We start from the raw sequence: 17304 nt of genomic DNA, 5'->3' as shown, positions 1-17304 counted from the left end.
CCTCCTCTTCATCCACTCGACTCCTTTTTCCCTCCCCTCTTCCAGGGTAAAGAAGAGGTGCTGTCGCTCCCTCCACTCCTCTCCTCTCCCTTCCTATATGCTGATGATTACAAGATTCAGTCAAGGAAGTGTGTGGTCTCACATGCAGTACAGTGCACAGCAACAAAATCAAAACAGATCAGTGTTTAAAGTTCATGTTTCTCTCAAATATGAATCAAAATATTTATGAAATTGCAGGTCCAATGATTTGTTTCTGCCATGACACGTCTGTCTGGACCTTCTCTTGTTTTCCTTTCCTCCCTTCTCTCCCCCCTTTCCCTCCCTGCACCAACTAAAAATAGACGGTCCTTTGAGCTACCAGACAGATTGGACAAGTAAAACCTTTGAGTCCCAGTTCATGGAATTAACTTTCTCCTTACTGACAATAGTCTCAAGTTTGTTTGTGTTCCTACGGCCAAACTGTAAGCCACCGTGTTGTTGCCACATTGGTCCACGTGTTGAATTGGAAAAAAAAGGAAGGGAAATTGCAGGACACATTTATCTAAACAGACATCCCTTGAGGCAGGCTTCCAAGAAATCTATGCAACTTGTGTTTTTGAGTTTTTTTAGATTAATTTTTCCGATTTGTTTACAAGGCTATGGTATGGATATGTGAGTGCAGAGAGTCACAAGACAGTCATACGCACAGACTTCTTAAAGGAGAACAAGCTGGGGCCTCACCTCACTATCAATCACTTTGAGTGGAGGTTAACATGACTGTTCACCCACGCACGGAGCTTTAAAAAACACCTCTTACTAGCTAAAATTAGATGAAGGCACTACTTGAACGCTTTCCAGTTTATCACATTCAGATTTGAAGGTTCAGGATCATGACTTGCTTATAGCTATGGTAATTTTCTGTGTGTTTTTATGTGCTCTCAAAGCTGGAGCTGTGTTTGTTGCAGGCCTTATGGTGACAAGTATTTGGCTACTGTATCATTGGTGATCATCTGATTTTCCTCATGGTGATCTGTCACCTTTTTTTTTTGTTCTGAATAATCAGTGTGTATATATAGCCACATGATTAACTTGTTCCAGACACAAAGTGACAGATAAAGACCTTCGGAGAGAAGAATAACAAGATAGAAAAAGAGAGGATACTTTGCCTTGATGTCCTTTAATGAGGACTTTGACTACAAACAACATCTAAACATAAAATAGAGGTGACTATGGCTCGTTCACACGCCGTACATTATGCGTGTTTTACACCTTTTAAAGCACAGGTGTCATCAGTATGTGTGTAAACAGTCAAGAGAGACGGGAACATAGAACATGACATAAACATTACCTGAGTTGTAGATACAATCAGCGTTATTGAGGCTGACTGAAGTGTAGTTAAGTGTGCTATCAGTATACTTCTTTTAAACTTAAAATAAGAGAGTTGAGTTTACCCTTATGTACTTATCAGAGATATACTTAAAAAGGTATACATAAGTATACTTGGCTCATACTGACACATATACAGAAAAGTCTAAGTATACTTGGCTTATACTCACAAGTATACAGAAAAGTCTAAGTAAACTTGGCTTATATTGTCAAGTATACAGAAAAGTCTAAGTATACTTGGCTTATACTGACACATATACAGAAAAGTCTAAGTATACTTGGCTTATATTGACAAGTATACAGAAAAGTCTAAGTATACTTGGCTTTTACTGACAAGTATACAGAAAAGTCTAAGCATAATTGGCTTGTACTCACAAGTATACAGAAAAGTCTAAGTATACTTGACTTATACTGACAAGTATACAGAAAAGTCTAAGTATACTTGGCTTATATTTACAAGTATACAGAAAAGTCTAAGTATACTTGGCTTATACTCACAAGTATACAGAAAAGTCTAAGTATACTTGGCTTATACTCACAAGTATACAGAAAAGTCGAAGTATACTTGGCTTTAATTGACAAGTATACAGAGAAGTCTAAGTATACTTGGCTTATACTGACAAGTATAAACAAAAAGTCTAAGTATACTTGGCTTATAGGGCTACTTAATCTTTTGCTCGAGATATGCTTAAGAAAAGTATAATTAAGTATTCTTGCCCTATAGGCCTACAGAAAGGTATACATTGTAGTTGTGCTTACTTTTTGATAGAGTAGCCTATTAAAGTGTGTTATTAACTATAAAACAAATAATTACTCTAAGTATTAAACAGATGATCTGTACGTGTATCTTGGCTCAACAGTTGAGTATCTTTGTGACATAATCATGATCCCATAGGCATCCAGGAATTAACCAAAGCATCTGGCTGAGTAGCTTCTCGTCTCGCTCTGTTGTATAAAACTAGTCAAGTAAATTAAGAAGGGGTGAGAGGGCGCCTTTTTCCAAGCTTTGTCTGATGTCTCAGACTTTGAAAACCCCTGCTCTAGAACATAATGGTGATTTCTCTATGTTATGTGAAGTCATTTTCATCAATACAACTTTGAAAAGTGCAAATTGCAAACAGAGCTTTTGCCCAGCTTAGTCCAGACTTCTCATGTGTGACATCTGGAGAATATTTGATCAAATTTGAAGGCTGGGAAAACCTTTTTTTGTGTTTTGGACCGTGGACTGCTCCACCCATTGGTGCTTCACCCCCTAAAAAGTACCTGCAGTCCAAATGTTTTGCATTTAATTGATTTTATTCAGTTACTTTTGAATAAAATATACACTAAATATACGGCTGGGACATCCTCCCACCGTCTGCTTGTTGTGAATGCACATACTCTTCCTCTCAAGGCAGCCTCTATCTGATCCTCCTGGGGAACCGTCAGCTTCAGTGTGACCATCTGTTTTGACACTACAAACAGCAGTGCACTGGCCTAAACAGGGTTGCTGCAATGGTTTCTGGAAATGTGAGCTGACACCCTGTAGGTCAACCCTCAGCTGGCAGTCTTGTGCTTTTGACGGAGCCTAAAGGACACTGTGGCGTCCTGAAAGCAACGGGCTGACCTGCAAAGACTTCAAACTCCCTTTACCACAGCTTAATTTCAATGTCAAGGAAGTGCTCAAACATTATTTTTTATAAACCAAACATTGCTGATGGTGGTAATTATGAATCATTATGCTCAGGCTCACCTGTCAGAGTTGGACTAAAGCAGCAACTATGAATAGAGATAATTTATTACCTTGTTTTCTCATATCAAACCTTTCCGTGTAACAACTCTTTAATTGCGGCATCCGTGACATGCACGGCTAAATAATATGACCATGGTACTTCACGTTCTTGAGTTTGAGTCAAGCCAAACGTATTCTTAATTTCATATCTCGTCAAAATGTGTGTGCAGGTATTTATGAGAGTGAGTCTTTTAATTAAAAAGATAACATATTGTAAAATTGCTGATTAAAGCAGAACCAACGCTGCTGCTGAAGATGAAGAGGTTTGCTGGAAGAAAAAAGTCAACAGTAGTGCATACATAAATAACACCATGAACATATACACCCCTCTGCTTTGTTTGTTAATTATTCCTCATACGTTTTAGTAAAGCTTTGTTTATCTGTTGTTTAACTAGATTCTTCTTGGAAAGCTCTTCTTGGCGTTATGTAATGATTGAGGCTATTTAAACCTCCTATCGCCTTAATAGAAGCGCTCTAATCTGGCTGAGTAGCTTCTCGTCTCGCTCCGTTGTATTTGTGTCTGATGAACACAGACATAGCCTCCAGTAAAAAAATATGTCTGACCAACAGTGATATAACCATAGTAGGCTATATAACTGACCTGTTTGTCAGCCGGCTTATTAAACAATGTTATGGGTGACTACAGTGGTGGAAGTAAAAGTAAAAGTCCTTCATTCAAACCCTCACTTAAGTAAAAGTATGTAAGTATTATGAGCAAAAATTTGTATCAAAAGTAAAAGTACTCATTCTGCAGTAAAATGTTCTCCGTCAGTGTTTTATTATTATGATATTTTTGGATTAATATTACTCCTGCATTAGTGTGTATGTTGAATTTTGATGTTTAAGGTTGTGCTAATTTTAACTACTTTATATACTGTTGGGTAGTTTAATCTGCAGCAACACATCATAAGATCATCATGTGTTTGTAGCGTCGCTGTTCTGTGAGAACCATGCATCTCTAAAAAGTCCACTTTTCATGGTTTCAGAAAAACCGCCCAGTCTTCAGTTTTGTGACGATGCATTTTACAGATAATCTGAGAGGCTTTTTAAATATCTTATTTAGCTCAAGAAGTAGGAGAATATTCTCAACACATAAATGAATACTTCATCCTCCACTACATATGTCTAACAGCTTTAGTTAAGTTACTTTTAAGATTTACATTTTTCATACCTTTCCTGCCCAGTGAAAATAAAAAACCTATGGCGCTTAGGTTTAGGCAACAAAAACACTTAGTTAGGTTTAGGGAAAAACATCAGGGTTTGAATTAAAGCTGAAGTAGGCAGGTTGGAATAAGTATGATTACAAAAAAAGTATTTTTTATAAAATGGTCACTATATCCTGACAATAGTGCACGAGACAGGTAATCTGAAAAAAATCCTGTGCCTCTGTGTCCTCCGGTGTCCTCCGGTGTCCTCCGGTGCTCCTAATGGCATCTGCAAGATTTTACAAACCAGAGGAAAACAACCAATCAGAGCCGAGCTGGAGCCTGCCGTCTCTGAGCAGCTGTCAATCACTCGCGTGTTCTGTTTAGCTGTAAAATGAGAAAGTTTGTGACCCAGCCGCCATGTTGAGATCAGTTGAGCCAATACCAGCCGAAGCAAACTTTTTCATGCTACAGCTAAACAGTACACTACAAGATGTTTCTGAAAACATTTGAGGCGAAAAATAGTCATTACAGTGACAGAATAGTAATTCATATTTGCTCAGCGCTGTCTAGTTTGACCTTTTGATTGGAGTTTGCGGGTGATTGACAGCTGCCTCTGTTGAATGAATAGCCAGTAGGAACGCTCTCTGAAATGACCTGTGATTGGTCAAAGCCTCCCATCATGGGAGAAAGCTGTGAAAGCCTGAAAACAGAGCCATGAGGAGGTGCAGAAGTCTAGATTTCTCTCAGAACACTTGAATTAAAATATGCTGAAAGGTTATTATGGAATTTTTGCCCAATAATGCCAAAGATATTCTGCCTACTGCCATCTTAAAATAAGTTTGTAAAGTGAAAGTGAAACTTAACATTGTGAATACGGGACATGAACAGCAGTCTCCTGGATGAAAGCCTTGTGTTTGTTGGACCCATCAACCACATGTCCCGCCCACCCTATGTGTGTTTTATCGCTCTTAAAACTTAGGCCAGTGCCTCTCATGTGATGCCGAGGGGCATGACAAAGCATCTGTATCTGACGCACTGGGAATGAGAAAGAGCTGGCTGCTACTACAGTAATGGCCTTTACAGTATATTACAAAGTAATCACAGCTGGTAATTCCTTGTTAATTGCCCATCTTTATCTGCTCAGAAATGAGGTTAATCTTTCATAAATCCACCTCCTGACTACTGACGTCTATACAAGTTTCTGTGTCATTCACTCCAGATGAATGACTGAAATGGTGTTGAACCATGTTGATATATACAATTACACAGTGCGTCCACCCCCTGGTCTAGTTTGTAATTCTGTCCCTCAGGCACACTACTCATACAGCAGTGTGAAATACTGTGTAATCCCCCAGAGCAACTAAGAAGAAACTGGATCTGAAAAGGAAGCATGGTTTTATATTTTATACTGTAAGCTGACATTTCCTGTTTCACACACAACGAGTACATTTTAATGATGTCTAAATAGCACACAATCGCACAATTTCAGGTTTATACCTATGTCTAAAGGATGGTTGCAGCAGGTGCATCACTATGCTGGAAAGGAGTGCATGGTGGAGAAGCAGCAGCATGCTGCTTGTTGGATGGTATTTCAATGGTATTTCAGGGGCTTCCTGTTTTGAGCCATGCTAATATTTTGAAGTTAAAGTAGATTATTCGAAGAAACAAATGATTAGGATCTGTTTGTTAGTGTTAGCCTACCTATATATAGCATTCAAGTTTACAGTGACTGCAGTTGACCTGGTTGCAGTTGAGGTGGAGGGATCTTTGATGTTTTTAATCTATATAATAAGATACAGGGCAATATGATAAAATACAAAACAATATAGTGCAAATAGATACACGATACACGTATTAATTATAGCAGTGGTTCCCAACCTCAGGGTCATGACCCCCAAGAGGTCGCAAAAATATATCTGAAGGGTCGCATGTAGATTACCGAGATAGGATGCAGAAAAAACCCCACATTTATTCTACACAAATTTAGATTTATACATATCAAGTATTTCTTTAATCTTCACTTTTTTCACTTGAATAACTGGATAGTTTTACCATTTCAGGTCTTCAAATAAAAACCAAAAAAGTTGAGAATCTCTAGGAGGAATGAATGGATCTTTACTTTACTTTTCACTTAAAAAACTGTTTCCGGGATCCAACGTTTAAGCCTATAAACTCCACAGCAAAACGCCTACTGTACCTAAATCTCTTTTTCTAACCAGGTCATGACAACACCACGACATACTGTATCATCAGCTGATCATACTATACAAGGAAATGTGGAAAGGGCTTGTGTGTTCGTGCACAAAAACATGCACACACCCTCAGAAACATGCTAACTGGACAATGCAGTTGCACACACAGTCCGGCAAAATCCGGCACATACTAATCCGCAAACACACACACACTCATGCAGAGTCAAGCATGTGGCAAGCGGCAGCAGCTGCTGTGTGTATAATTAGAGTGTTTTGAAAGCTGAGAGTTGGTAGGCAGGACTTTCACCTGCAGACTCAAGAGTTACCATGACAACCAGCTGTCAGCATGACAATACAACTCTACCTTTCCAGCTACATTATATGAACATGTATGTTCATGTAAGCCTGGTGCTGTGGAGATCATGAAGAAAGTAAAGACAGTGTGGGATACGTGCCCTCATGCAACCTGTTGTTACCGAAGCAATAAATGAGATTATTTATCACCCACGACACAGAATGTCCATAACACATGTGCATCAAGTTATATAGGAGGCTACATCTCAATACTTGTGAGTCATCAAGGATCACTTCACCATATGCTGAGATGTCTGGCTTTCAAAACTCACTTTCCATCTCACTGTCCATCCCTTCTGTTTTGGAACAGACACACCCACATGGGATTTCAAAACAGAAAAAAGCTCAGTGACATCCTTATAATATACTTAAAGCTGAATTACATGTCAAATTCAAGCTATGTGGAAGTACAAAGTCATTTTAATATTAAGCAACAGTCATTTATTTATGAAAAACAAGGTGAAAAACAAAGCAGTGCGTTGAAACTTTGACCTTCTTCATGCTGCCAGACGACGCGCTGCATCCAGAAAGTCAACATTCTATCTCCATCTAGTGGAAATGACACAAAGGTGCAGCATGTGCTGCTACACAGTTTAGGGATATTTATTTCTAACGTTTTAGATTAACTGCAGCTTCAAATGGCTGATTTATGGCTGTGAGGTTTGTAAAAATGTACTTTCATTACCAATAGATTGGACTATAATGGCTACTTTGCATAGTTTCTTAACAGCAGAGTTTTGGGGGTGATATCTGATGTAGGCTTAATTATCCTATAATTAATTAACCTAATTAACCTGTTCAATGAAACATGCAGGTTCTAAGCCTAAATTTTGGTCAGGCAGTACGACAAGGCAAGGCAAGTTTTATCTATAGCACATTTCAGTAACAAGGCAGTTCAAAGCACTTTACATAACACATAAAACATTAAAAGCATTGAGACAAAATGCAAAGAAACACATAATAAATACAAAAAACAACCATTAAAGAGCCAACATAATACAAAATAAGAGCAAGCTAAAATAGAACAAGACAATAATTATTTGATTTCATAAAAGGCAGCAGCAAACTGGACTTCAGCTTTGATTTAAAAGAACTGAGAGTTGCAGCACACCTGCAATGACCGGTCTGTTTCACCGTAAACAGACCGGTAAAGTCAGGGAGGTCTTTACAGCAGACATTTTGACATGTCACAGTAGGAAAATCACAGGTTTAATGATGGCTGCTTCAGTTAATTCTATTATCCTATTATAGTTCATGCTGTCTCACTGTCGTGGCTTTCTGGGACACTTGGACACAACAGAGCCGTCGTTAATGTTATCAGCACCTGTGCTTTCCCTACTATGACAAGTCAAAATGTCTCCTGTAAAGACCTTCCTGACTTTATTTCTTTTCCTAAAAAAATAGGTTTTCAATATAGGCTATATGGACACCATTAAAAAATCCTACAAAGGCTCATATGACCCAGCCATAAGATTTTTGAAATGTTATAATTCAGTTTTTGTAATTTTATTCTTTGGATTCTGAACTAATTTAACTTATTATTTGACCTTCTGCCTGAAATGCTTCCCACTTAATGAGGGATGACTTCAGGGCAGTATTCAGTTATAAATATGACTCTATTTTGTTGTTCTATGGTTTGCAGACATTTTGTGTCAAATTACCATCTAGCAGTAGCCCTAAATTCTTAATGTTAAAAATGTTTTAACAGCACTTTACTGGGAAAGATCAAAGTGCACGGTTGAATGTGTTTCACGAGCTTAATGTGCTGTTGTAATGTACAGTCACTTAATGTGATCAAGTGGCAGTGTGTCCGTGTGCAGACAGACTAAATATTGGTAGAAATATTTAGAGCTATAAGAATTATGTTGTTGTATTAGACAGGTATTGCCATCACTGTGTTTTAAAGGTCCCATATTATGCTCATTTTCAGGTTCATACTTGTTTTTTGTGTTTCTATTAGAACATGTTTACATGCTGTATTGTTTTCAAAAAAACGTTATTTTCCTCATACTGTCAGCCTGAATATGCCTGTATTTACCCTCTGTCTGAAACACTCCGTTTTAGCGCATTTTGACGAAATTGCAACAGGATTACGTTGCTAGGCAACAACTTGGGTCCATGTGTACTTCCTGTCAGCTGATGTCATTCACATACACTGCAACCAGGAATTAACTGGGACACATTTAGAATGTTTACGTTTAAAATTGTTTCAAGGGTCTAAATATTGTATATTCGTGACATCACAAATGGGCAGAAATCCTGACAGCTTGTTTCAAATGCAGAGTTTCTGAATACGGGCTGTGTGTATTTCCCCTGTGTTTCGATACTTTCACAGTATTTATATAAGAATTAAGCCTGCTTAATAATAAAAAAAACATGAAATCTCACTTATAATCTGGGACCTTTAATATTGATAAATAGTGTGATTATACATTCAGTCAATCTAAGCAAGAAAAACAAAGGTTGATGTTGTTGTCAAGTCTCTTTGCATTATAGGTGACACGACCATCAATTGAAATGATCACAACACTTGCCCCCAACATATGTGGCTGTGGTCAGTGGTGAAATACGCTAGCAGATCAAAGCTTGGTCAGGGTTAGGATGTTGTTATAATGGCTCCAGGCTGACATGAGGCTGAATAAGACCCATCTGCTGTCTTTTGCTCTTCAGCCACCACTAAATGGATTAAACCTGCTGCACGCACAGCTCACGTGTAGCTGTGTTCAAGGCAGTGGTAGCATTACGTCCTATTAATAAAGGAGATGGTCACAGCATAGTCTGCTGTGTTTCCGGTCAGCCAGCTATACCTGTCTGCTGCGTCATCCTGTCTTGTCTAATCTAGGGAATATCCTGTATGCTAGTGAAAATAACTGTTGTATACAGTATGTCTACTGCACACTGCATTCAGTGTTTGGTTCAGGGCTAAATAACTGAGGGAATAGCACTTGTTTATTTACCCACCCTGATTTTCTGCAGCTAATCCCTAAACCTTTGACCTGCTGCCATCACAAGGGAAATACCATTTCCTTTAAGAGCAATTAAATGACCTTGAACATCCTCATCCTCATCCTCATCTGCAACCGCTTATCCCGTTAGGGGTCGCGGGGGGGCTGGAGCCGATCCCAGCCGACATTGGGCGAAGGCGGGGTACACCCTGGACAGGTCGCCAGTCCATCACAGGGCTATGACCTTGAACAATGCAAAGCAATTTGTAGATGTGTGTTTAATCTACCCAAAAGCACACTATTTTAATACATCTGTAAACCTCGAGAAAGTAATATATCATCAAACCCCTCGTGCTTAGTAAGTCTTTTTATCAAGTAGCTGGAAGTCAAGAGTTCAGATATTAAATTAAAATTAAATTTTACTGAAAATCTATTTATTTTATTCTTCATTCTACAATTTTTTAAGAATTGCTTTACACTGCCAGGTAAAGTGATGATTAGATTTCCTCGAAAGTTTTATCAGAAACGCCTCAAACTGCCTTTGAAAGGTCCACCATCTCTACTAATCTTTTTTGTTTTGTTGGATTTTATTAAAAAAAAAAGAAAATAATAAATAAATAAATAAAAAACTCAAACCATGAAAAAATACATACAAACATATTCACAGAATAGTTTTTAGTTATCAACTATGACACTCAGTGCTACTCTCAGACAATTATTCCCATTGAAGAATATTTTCAGATTATGGGAAGTTCTAAGATTTTATCAGTAATGGTATTACCGTCTTTTAAAAAGTGCTTTAAAAATGAAGTTAGAAGAAATTAAAAGAGTATCACTGCTTTCAAAGTTAGCCTCGCCTTTAACCAAATGTACTTGATGTAGGATTAATTAGTGATGTACAAGAGCAACATAACATACAAGGACTTTTGAATAGCTATCAAAATTAAATCGGGCTGCAACTAATGATTATTTTCATTGTCAATTAATTATGTTGATTATTTTCTCGATTAATAGATTAGTTGTTTGGTCTATAAAATGTCAGAAAATTGTGAAAAATGTCGATCAGTGTTTCCCAAAGCCTTAGATGATGACCTCAAATGTCTTGTTTTGTCCACAACTCAAAAATATTCAGTTTACTGTCATAGAGGTGTAAAGAAACCCGAAAATATTCACATTTAAGAAGCTGGAATCAGAGAATTTTTACTTTTTTTGTGAAAAAGTTACTCAAACCGATTAATCGATTATCAAAATAGTTGGTGATTCATTTAATAGTTGGCAACGAATTGATTAATTGTTGCAGCTCTAAAATGAAGGTTAATATACTAGTTAGCAGGACGGTCAAGGTTAACTGACCTGCAAGGAGCTGAATGTTCTGCTGGCAGGAACAGATGGTGAGCTGAGATTAGACAGCTGACCTTCTCATGGCTTGACTGAAGGTGTTGTGATTCCACTGACGCCTCACAACAAAAAATAACAAGCTTTACCTGTGATTTTAATGAAAGTTCCTTATTACAGGACGCATTTAGTCAGATTTATTTCCCTACATAACATTGGTTGTTTTTAATGCATATCAGTTGTTGCGTATAAGACATACGAATACATTATTCAAAGTTAATTTTCAGAGAAAATGAGTTTAATAAATGCCTAAAAGCAAATTTTCATGGTCATAACTCAAGTAATGTTGATCATCGGTCATTACAGCTGGATATTTTGCTCAAAGTATCTTAAGATGCTTGAAAATGTCACAGAGAAGTTGTGTTTTTGCAGTGTAAGATGTTCAGGTTAATTCCCTGTAAACCCAGTGCAGTTTCTGTGGGAATGTAGCAGCCTGAGGTCAGATTAAAACAGTAAGGGGTCAGTTAGCCACGTGCAATCCAGGTTGGAGTTTAGGGCTTAGAGACAGATCAGTCGCACAGGATATATAAACCAGCTCAAACAAACAGTCTGCAAAAACTTAAAGCGCTGCTTCTCTGAGGTCGTCTCTTACTGCAGGACCGGAGGTGTCCAGAAATACAAATTAGGAGAGACAGTTATTTGCTTCACAAAAAAGGAGGAATTTAAGAATCAAAGGTCTACACAGGACATCTTCATCATCTGCTGTGGCGTCCCCTGCATCAGCAGCCATGGTGCTGGAGGACAACGAGGGTGACTCTGTCTTTGAGCCCCAGATCACAGTGAGTATCCCAGAGAGCTGCTAGATTCACTGCTACAGGTGTCATCCTTGTGCAAAGTTAAATGACTTTTAACAGTTATAACAGTTTTATTTTTGCATGGCTACATGCAACCAATTGGGTGTAATATTATTAATACCAGTATCTGGTTTCATCCATCCATCCATCCATCCATCCATCCATCCATTATCTGTAACCGCTTATCCTATTTAGAGTCTATCTGGTTTCAGTTGACATTTTAAATATAAAAAACACCGCTCTAATCTGTAAATGTAAATGTTTATCTTCAGCCACACACACAAACAGCAGCATGTACTAGTTATCTGACTGTGTGATTGAATGTGTTTGTTTCAGGAGGAGTTCGTAGAGACTCACTATGGGAACGTCCACTGCATCATGACAGGAACTCCGAAGGCAAATCTCCCTGCCATCCTGACGTTTCATGATGTTGGACTAAACCGTAAGTCCCAACAATAGCGTGGTGTTTGTAATGTTTGTATCCTGTGCACAGATATAAATAAACCTATATACAAAAACCCAACATAAACAAAATACAAAATGGAAATCCCTGCCGTAAAGAGGATAACTTGTATCAATACCTTGATAGCCAAATTAAGATTGGCACATCACAGCTATCTGATTTATTTTTATAACATTACTTTGTTTATATCAGCTAAGCTAAAAACTAGATTTCCTTGAAGAAATATAGCTTGTTGGTTAATTATGTAAAACCTCTTAGTTTGCATTTATGCATCAAAATATCCTTTCTTATATTTCATACACTCTAAACAACTATTTATTTTACATTTCAATCCAAGCGTCTTGCATATTTTGAATAATGTACATTCATTTCTCTGATCTGAGTGATATTTTTGTTACATATAAATATATATATAATGTTACATATTCCTATCATCTTTTATCACTTCACTTCAACGGCAATTATGTAATATTTGTTTTGTCTTCTTATAGACAAGTCCTGTTTCGAGAAGCTGTTCGAACACGAGGACATGCAGGAAATCATCAAACATTTGCCTGTTTGTCACGTTGAAGCACCAGGACAACATGAGGGAGCCAAAACTCTGCATAGTGGGTCAGTACACTGTCTTAATCACTCTCAGTCTGAAATGTATTTACATTTCATGCTGTAATTTTAACATTATTTAATACGAGTTTGACAGGAAGTACCTGCTGATGGTTATGTTGACCTTTGACCCCTCAGATATACCTACCCTTCCATGGACCAGCTGTCTGAAGCACTGCCCGCTGTCATCAAACACTTTGGGTGAGTTAATCTGATACTTAACAAATACTTCTCAGCATGCAGCTACGTATGGTTTGTCTCAGTTTTGACCTTCTGATTGTGTGTTCTGCAGGTTGCGAAGGGTGATTGGACTGGGAGTTGGAGCTGGAGCCTACATCCTGGCTAAATTCGCTGTGAGTTCAAATCTCGTCTCTAAATCACATTTAAACTTGAGACAGAGAGAGAACATAATTTGACACCTACTTTGCAAAATATGAAATTTAAATCTTTACTCTTTTCAGCACGGTTCCTAGTGTACATGCCAGAGTTATTGATCAGATCTTTCCTATGCAAAGCTACACAGACACAATTGCACATGTTTTTTAAATCCCAGAGGTGGGATAAAACCCCTAAAGCCACTGATTGGCTTAAGTCTTTAACAGCAGTCATGTTATCTATAAAAAAACTCTAGATGGGGAACAGAGAAGTGGTATCCATGGTAGAAACTGATGTCTATGGCTGTAGAAATCAAGGATGAGATCTGTTTGTTCAAGAGTAACATGACATTAAGTTATAAACATACTCAAAAAATAAATGAGGGAACCGCTGAAAAACATGTCACTAAGTGTAAATGAGTTTTTGAATACCATATCATATCATTAACTAGTCTTTGTGTGTGTGCGTCTAGCTGAATCACCCAGAACTGGTGGACGGACTGGTTTTGATCAACATCAACCCCAGCGCTGAGGGAATAATCGATTCTGTTGCAAACAAGGTGAGCAGTGTGTGTGCTGTATGTTGAATAAGATCAACATCTATTTCAAATATTGTGTTACTTTCAATCTATAAAACCACCTGTATTGATAGATATAGTGTTTGTCCTTGTGATTGGTTCTCCAGTTGACGATTATTTTAAACCTGCTGTAATGTAAATACATTATCGGCTACTATCTGAATTTAGCTGAATGTAATCGTGTGCATGTTTTGTGTGTGTTATAGATCACCGATTGGACTCACACTCTCCCGGACAAAGTCCTCTCACACTTGTTTGCAAAGGTAAATTATCAGGTTTACACGGATATCATGACAACAAAAGTGGAAACAACTTAAAAAACTTTGATTAACACATATCAAGTGAGTCTTACATATAGAATACAGAATATCTCTGTCTTACTGATTTTTCAGGATGAGATCGAGAACAACCACGACCTCATAGCTACGTACCGTCACCACATCACAACGACGATGAACCAGGAAAACGTCACTCAGTTCTTCCGCTCCTACAACAGCCGCAACGCCCTGGAGGTGGAGAGGCCTGTTCCTGGAGGAACCATCACTGTCAGGACCCTCAAGTTAGTACAACCTTTGACCTTTAGGGAGGGCATAGCAGCAGGAACTTCAAAAATGAACAGTCTGATGTTTTTTTCACACATTATAATGTCCTTGTTCATGGTAAGAAGTAGAAAGCATCTGACAAAGAGTCAGTCATCATCGCGTTACTGTTTCTGCCTTTCTCACCTGCCCGTCTGTTTCTTTTACAGGTGCTCCAGTCTGCTGATTGTAGGAGATAGTTCTCCATATGTGGAGGCCGTGGTCGACTGCAACTCTAAACTCAACCCCGTCAAGACCACACTGCTCAAGGTAACCGAAAGACTGACAGACACAAAAATGAAGCAAACAACCAAATCATTTTTTTTTTAAAAAGTGAGAAAACCCTGGTCAACATATAGTCAAGGCTGCAAACCTGACTTTGAGTGATCTGTTATTGTCAAATAACAACATCAGCATAAACAGCTTTACCTGTCTATTAACCTTAGAGGTTTTATTGCAGACTTAAGCCTATATCTGACCTTTGCACTTTGCTCTTCTAGATGGCGGACTGTGGAGGACTTCCTCAGGTGGATCAGGTAGGCTGCGACACTTTATTGGCTACAACAATGTAGAATCTGCACTCCTGATTGGTTGGAAATATATTCAACCCTTTTCATACTTACTCTCCACAGCCAGCCAAAGTGATTGAAGCCATGAAATATTTCATCCAGGGCATGGGATACAGTAAGTCACTATTACTTCTTAATCTTAAATTAGAGCTATTACATCTCAGAGATTAGTACTGGAATAAGTAGATTTACTGTAGGTTGAATCAATATTGTGCAAAACATTGATTAAATAAACTCTATAATGACCATTAGAGGCTGATGCAGAATAATAAAAAACCTCTCTCCTCTCTCTCCAGTGTCCAGTGCCGGCATGACCAGACTCCGTTCACGGACGTCCTCCAGCTCCAGCATGACGTCCATGGATGGCTCTCGGAGTCGTGCGCACACCAACGAGCTGCAGCGTGGAGAGGAGAAGCGAGGCCGCTCGCACACTGATGTCTCCATGGACAGTATTTCACACAGCGGGGACAAAATCACCTCAAAATCCACTGAAATGGCATGCTAGAGCGCACTCTGCACTAAATTGGGTGCACTTAAATCAAATCATACCTCATTATATCTACCAAGACAGCTTCCCTCTGTCGTGCCCTTTCATCTGCACTATCTTTAGCTGAAAGGTCAAAGGTCGCACTTCCATGTGACTTTGCTCTATCCTTCTGTATCCTCTGTACTCTTCCTATTCCTTCATGAATTTAACCATCCTTTCCTGCATCTCTCTTGGTATATTTCTCTCCATCCAACTGCTCTCCTCCTCTGAACTGTTACTGTATATGCCTCTAACTCTGTATCTTTCTTTACTATGAGTGTCTTTTCTAACTGTCCCCTTTCATGCTCTTGTCTACTTTTCTTTCTTTTCTTCTCCTTATTGATCTTGTACCAGAGGTTCTTCCTCATGCTCTGAAATCATGTGTTTATGTAAAACGCAGATGTGTTTTCATGTATAATGTAAAGTATATAATTAAAACGTAAAGATGCAGTATTTCCGAGCGTAAAAACTGGGTGCTCATAACTAATGTGTACATTGATTATATGCAACTGCGACAGCTGTGTGTTATTAACTGCAAGAATGTGTCATGGACATGTTTTAAAGTGGACTTGCTTTGGAGATGCTGTGTAAAATAAAGTCACATTATTACTGTAAAGACATGTTATTGTTATATGTGATTAAATATTTTACTGTAAATAAACATCTAGCTGGGCCTCATTTATTTTAACTACAGATGAAAAATAGAACAATCGGACCTTTTGCTGTTATCATTGTCATAGGCCTTACAGTTGCCCTACAAAATGTTGCCTTTAAATGACAATAACAACTATCAAATAGGATTGAGATTGTTACAGTAATAAGAACATATTTCTGACAAAATATTGTTGTTCATAAAAATCATCATTCACAAGATTGTTTGATTGGATTGACTGGAATAAAAAAAGACGATATCTTCTGGTTCTGAACTGTCCATCGTGAGTCCAACAGTTTCATGTGTAATGCTAAATCAGTGAAATACTCTTTTAAGTGACAAAGAAGACATATGAGATTAAAGTTGGCCAGGTATTATTTATTAATAATAATAATAATAATAATAATAATAATAATAATAATAACAATAATAATAATAATAATAATAACAATAATAAAACTGTCTACTGGATAAGTCTCTTGCCAAGACAATTGGTAGCCTCTAATAAATACAAAATATGAAAAAAAAAAAAAAGTTAAATATAGCCATCATTCAACAGGGAAATAAAAGCCTTGTTTCTATGCGACGGCCTCTTGAGACAGCGGGTTCTACCGGCTCGCTAGCCAACGATCTCCATTAATAATGTAATTACATCAATCTTTATATGTGTCATGCCAAAGGTCAATGATGTCCATCAACATTGTTTCTGTGTCTTTGCTGTGATTCAATTCACCTCATGCCAGATTACTGCTGCTGGTGTGATGAGAAAAAACACCTCAGACTGTCATGATGGTGGAGGGCTTTTCTGTGGTTTCCTTGTCATTTAGCAAAGAGATTGTACTTTCTATAAACATGATCTGATGATATAGGCGGACATATTTTTTATGTTGTTCTGTGTTAAAACAAACCCTAATGTACCTCTCCAATCTGTCCACTAGATAGAGCTCTATAACCTCTTCTGCTCTCTTGTGCTGTGAATCACCAGCAGTCACGCACC

The 17304-nt window shown here is 38.0% G+C and overlaps 1 protein-coding gene across 1 annotated transcript; it reads left to right on the top strand.

Annotated features, from left to right (window-relative positions):
- The first annotated feature begins 11730 nt into the window (after positions 1 to 11730).
- LOC141778264 (protein NDRG1-like) lies at positions 11731 to 16197 on the top strand. Its single transcript, XM_074652449.1, has 12 exons — positions 11731 to 11949; positions 12301 to 12406; positions 12919 to 13039; positions 13169 to 13231; positions 13323 to 13383; positions 13878 to 13964; positions 14189 to 14245; positions 14375 to 14541; positions 14731 to 14830; positions 15061 to 15096; positions 15193 to 15244; positions 15426 to 16197. The coding sequence occupies exons 1-12, from the start codon at positions 11899 to 11901 to the stop codon at positions 15632 to 15634; spliced, it is 1110 nt and encodes a 369-aa protein (XP_074508550.1). The 5' UTR covers positions 11731 to 11898; the 3' UTR covers positions 15635 to 16197.
- Positions 16198 to 17304: the final 1107 nt, after the last annotated feature.

The sequence above is a fragment of the Sebastes fasciatus genome, chromosome 12 (genome assembly GCF_043250625.1).
Source record: "Sebastes fasciatus isolate fSebFas1 chromosome 12, fSebFas1.pri, whole genome shotgun sequence".
In the NCBI taxonomy this organism is placed as follows: Eukaryota; Metazoa; Chordata; class Actinopteri; order Perciformes; family Sebastidae; genus Sebastes; species Sebastes fasciatus.
The sequence above is the reverse complement of the archived record's forward strand: the minus strand, read 5'-3'. Positions and strand labels throughout refer to the sequence as shown.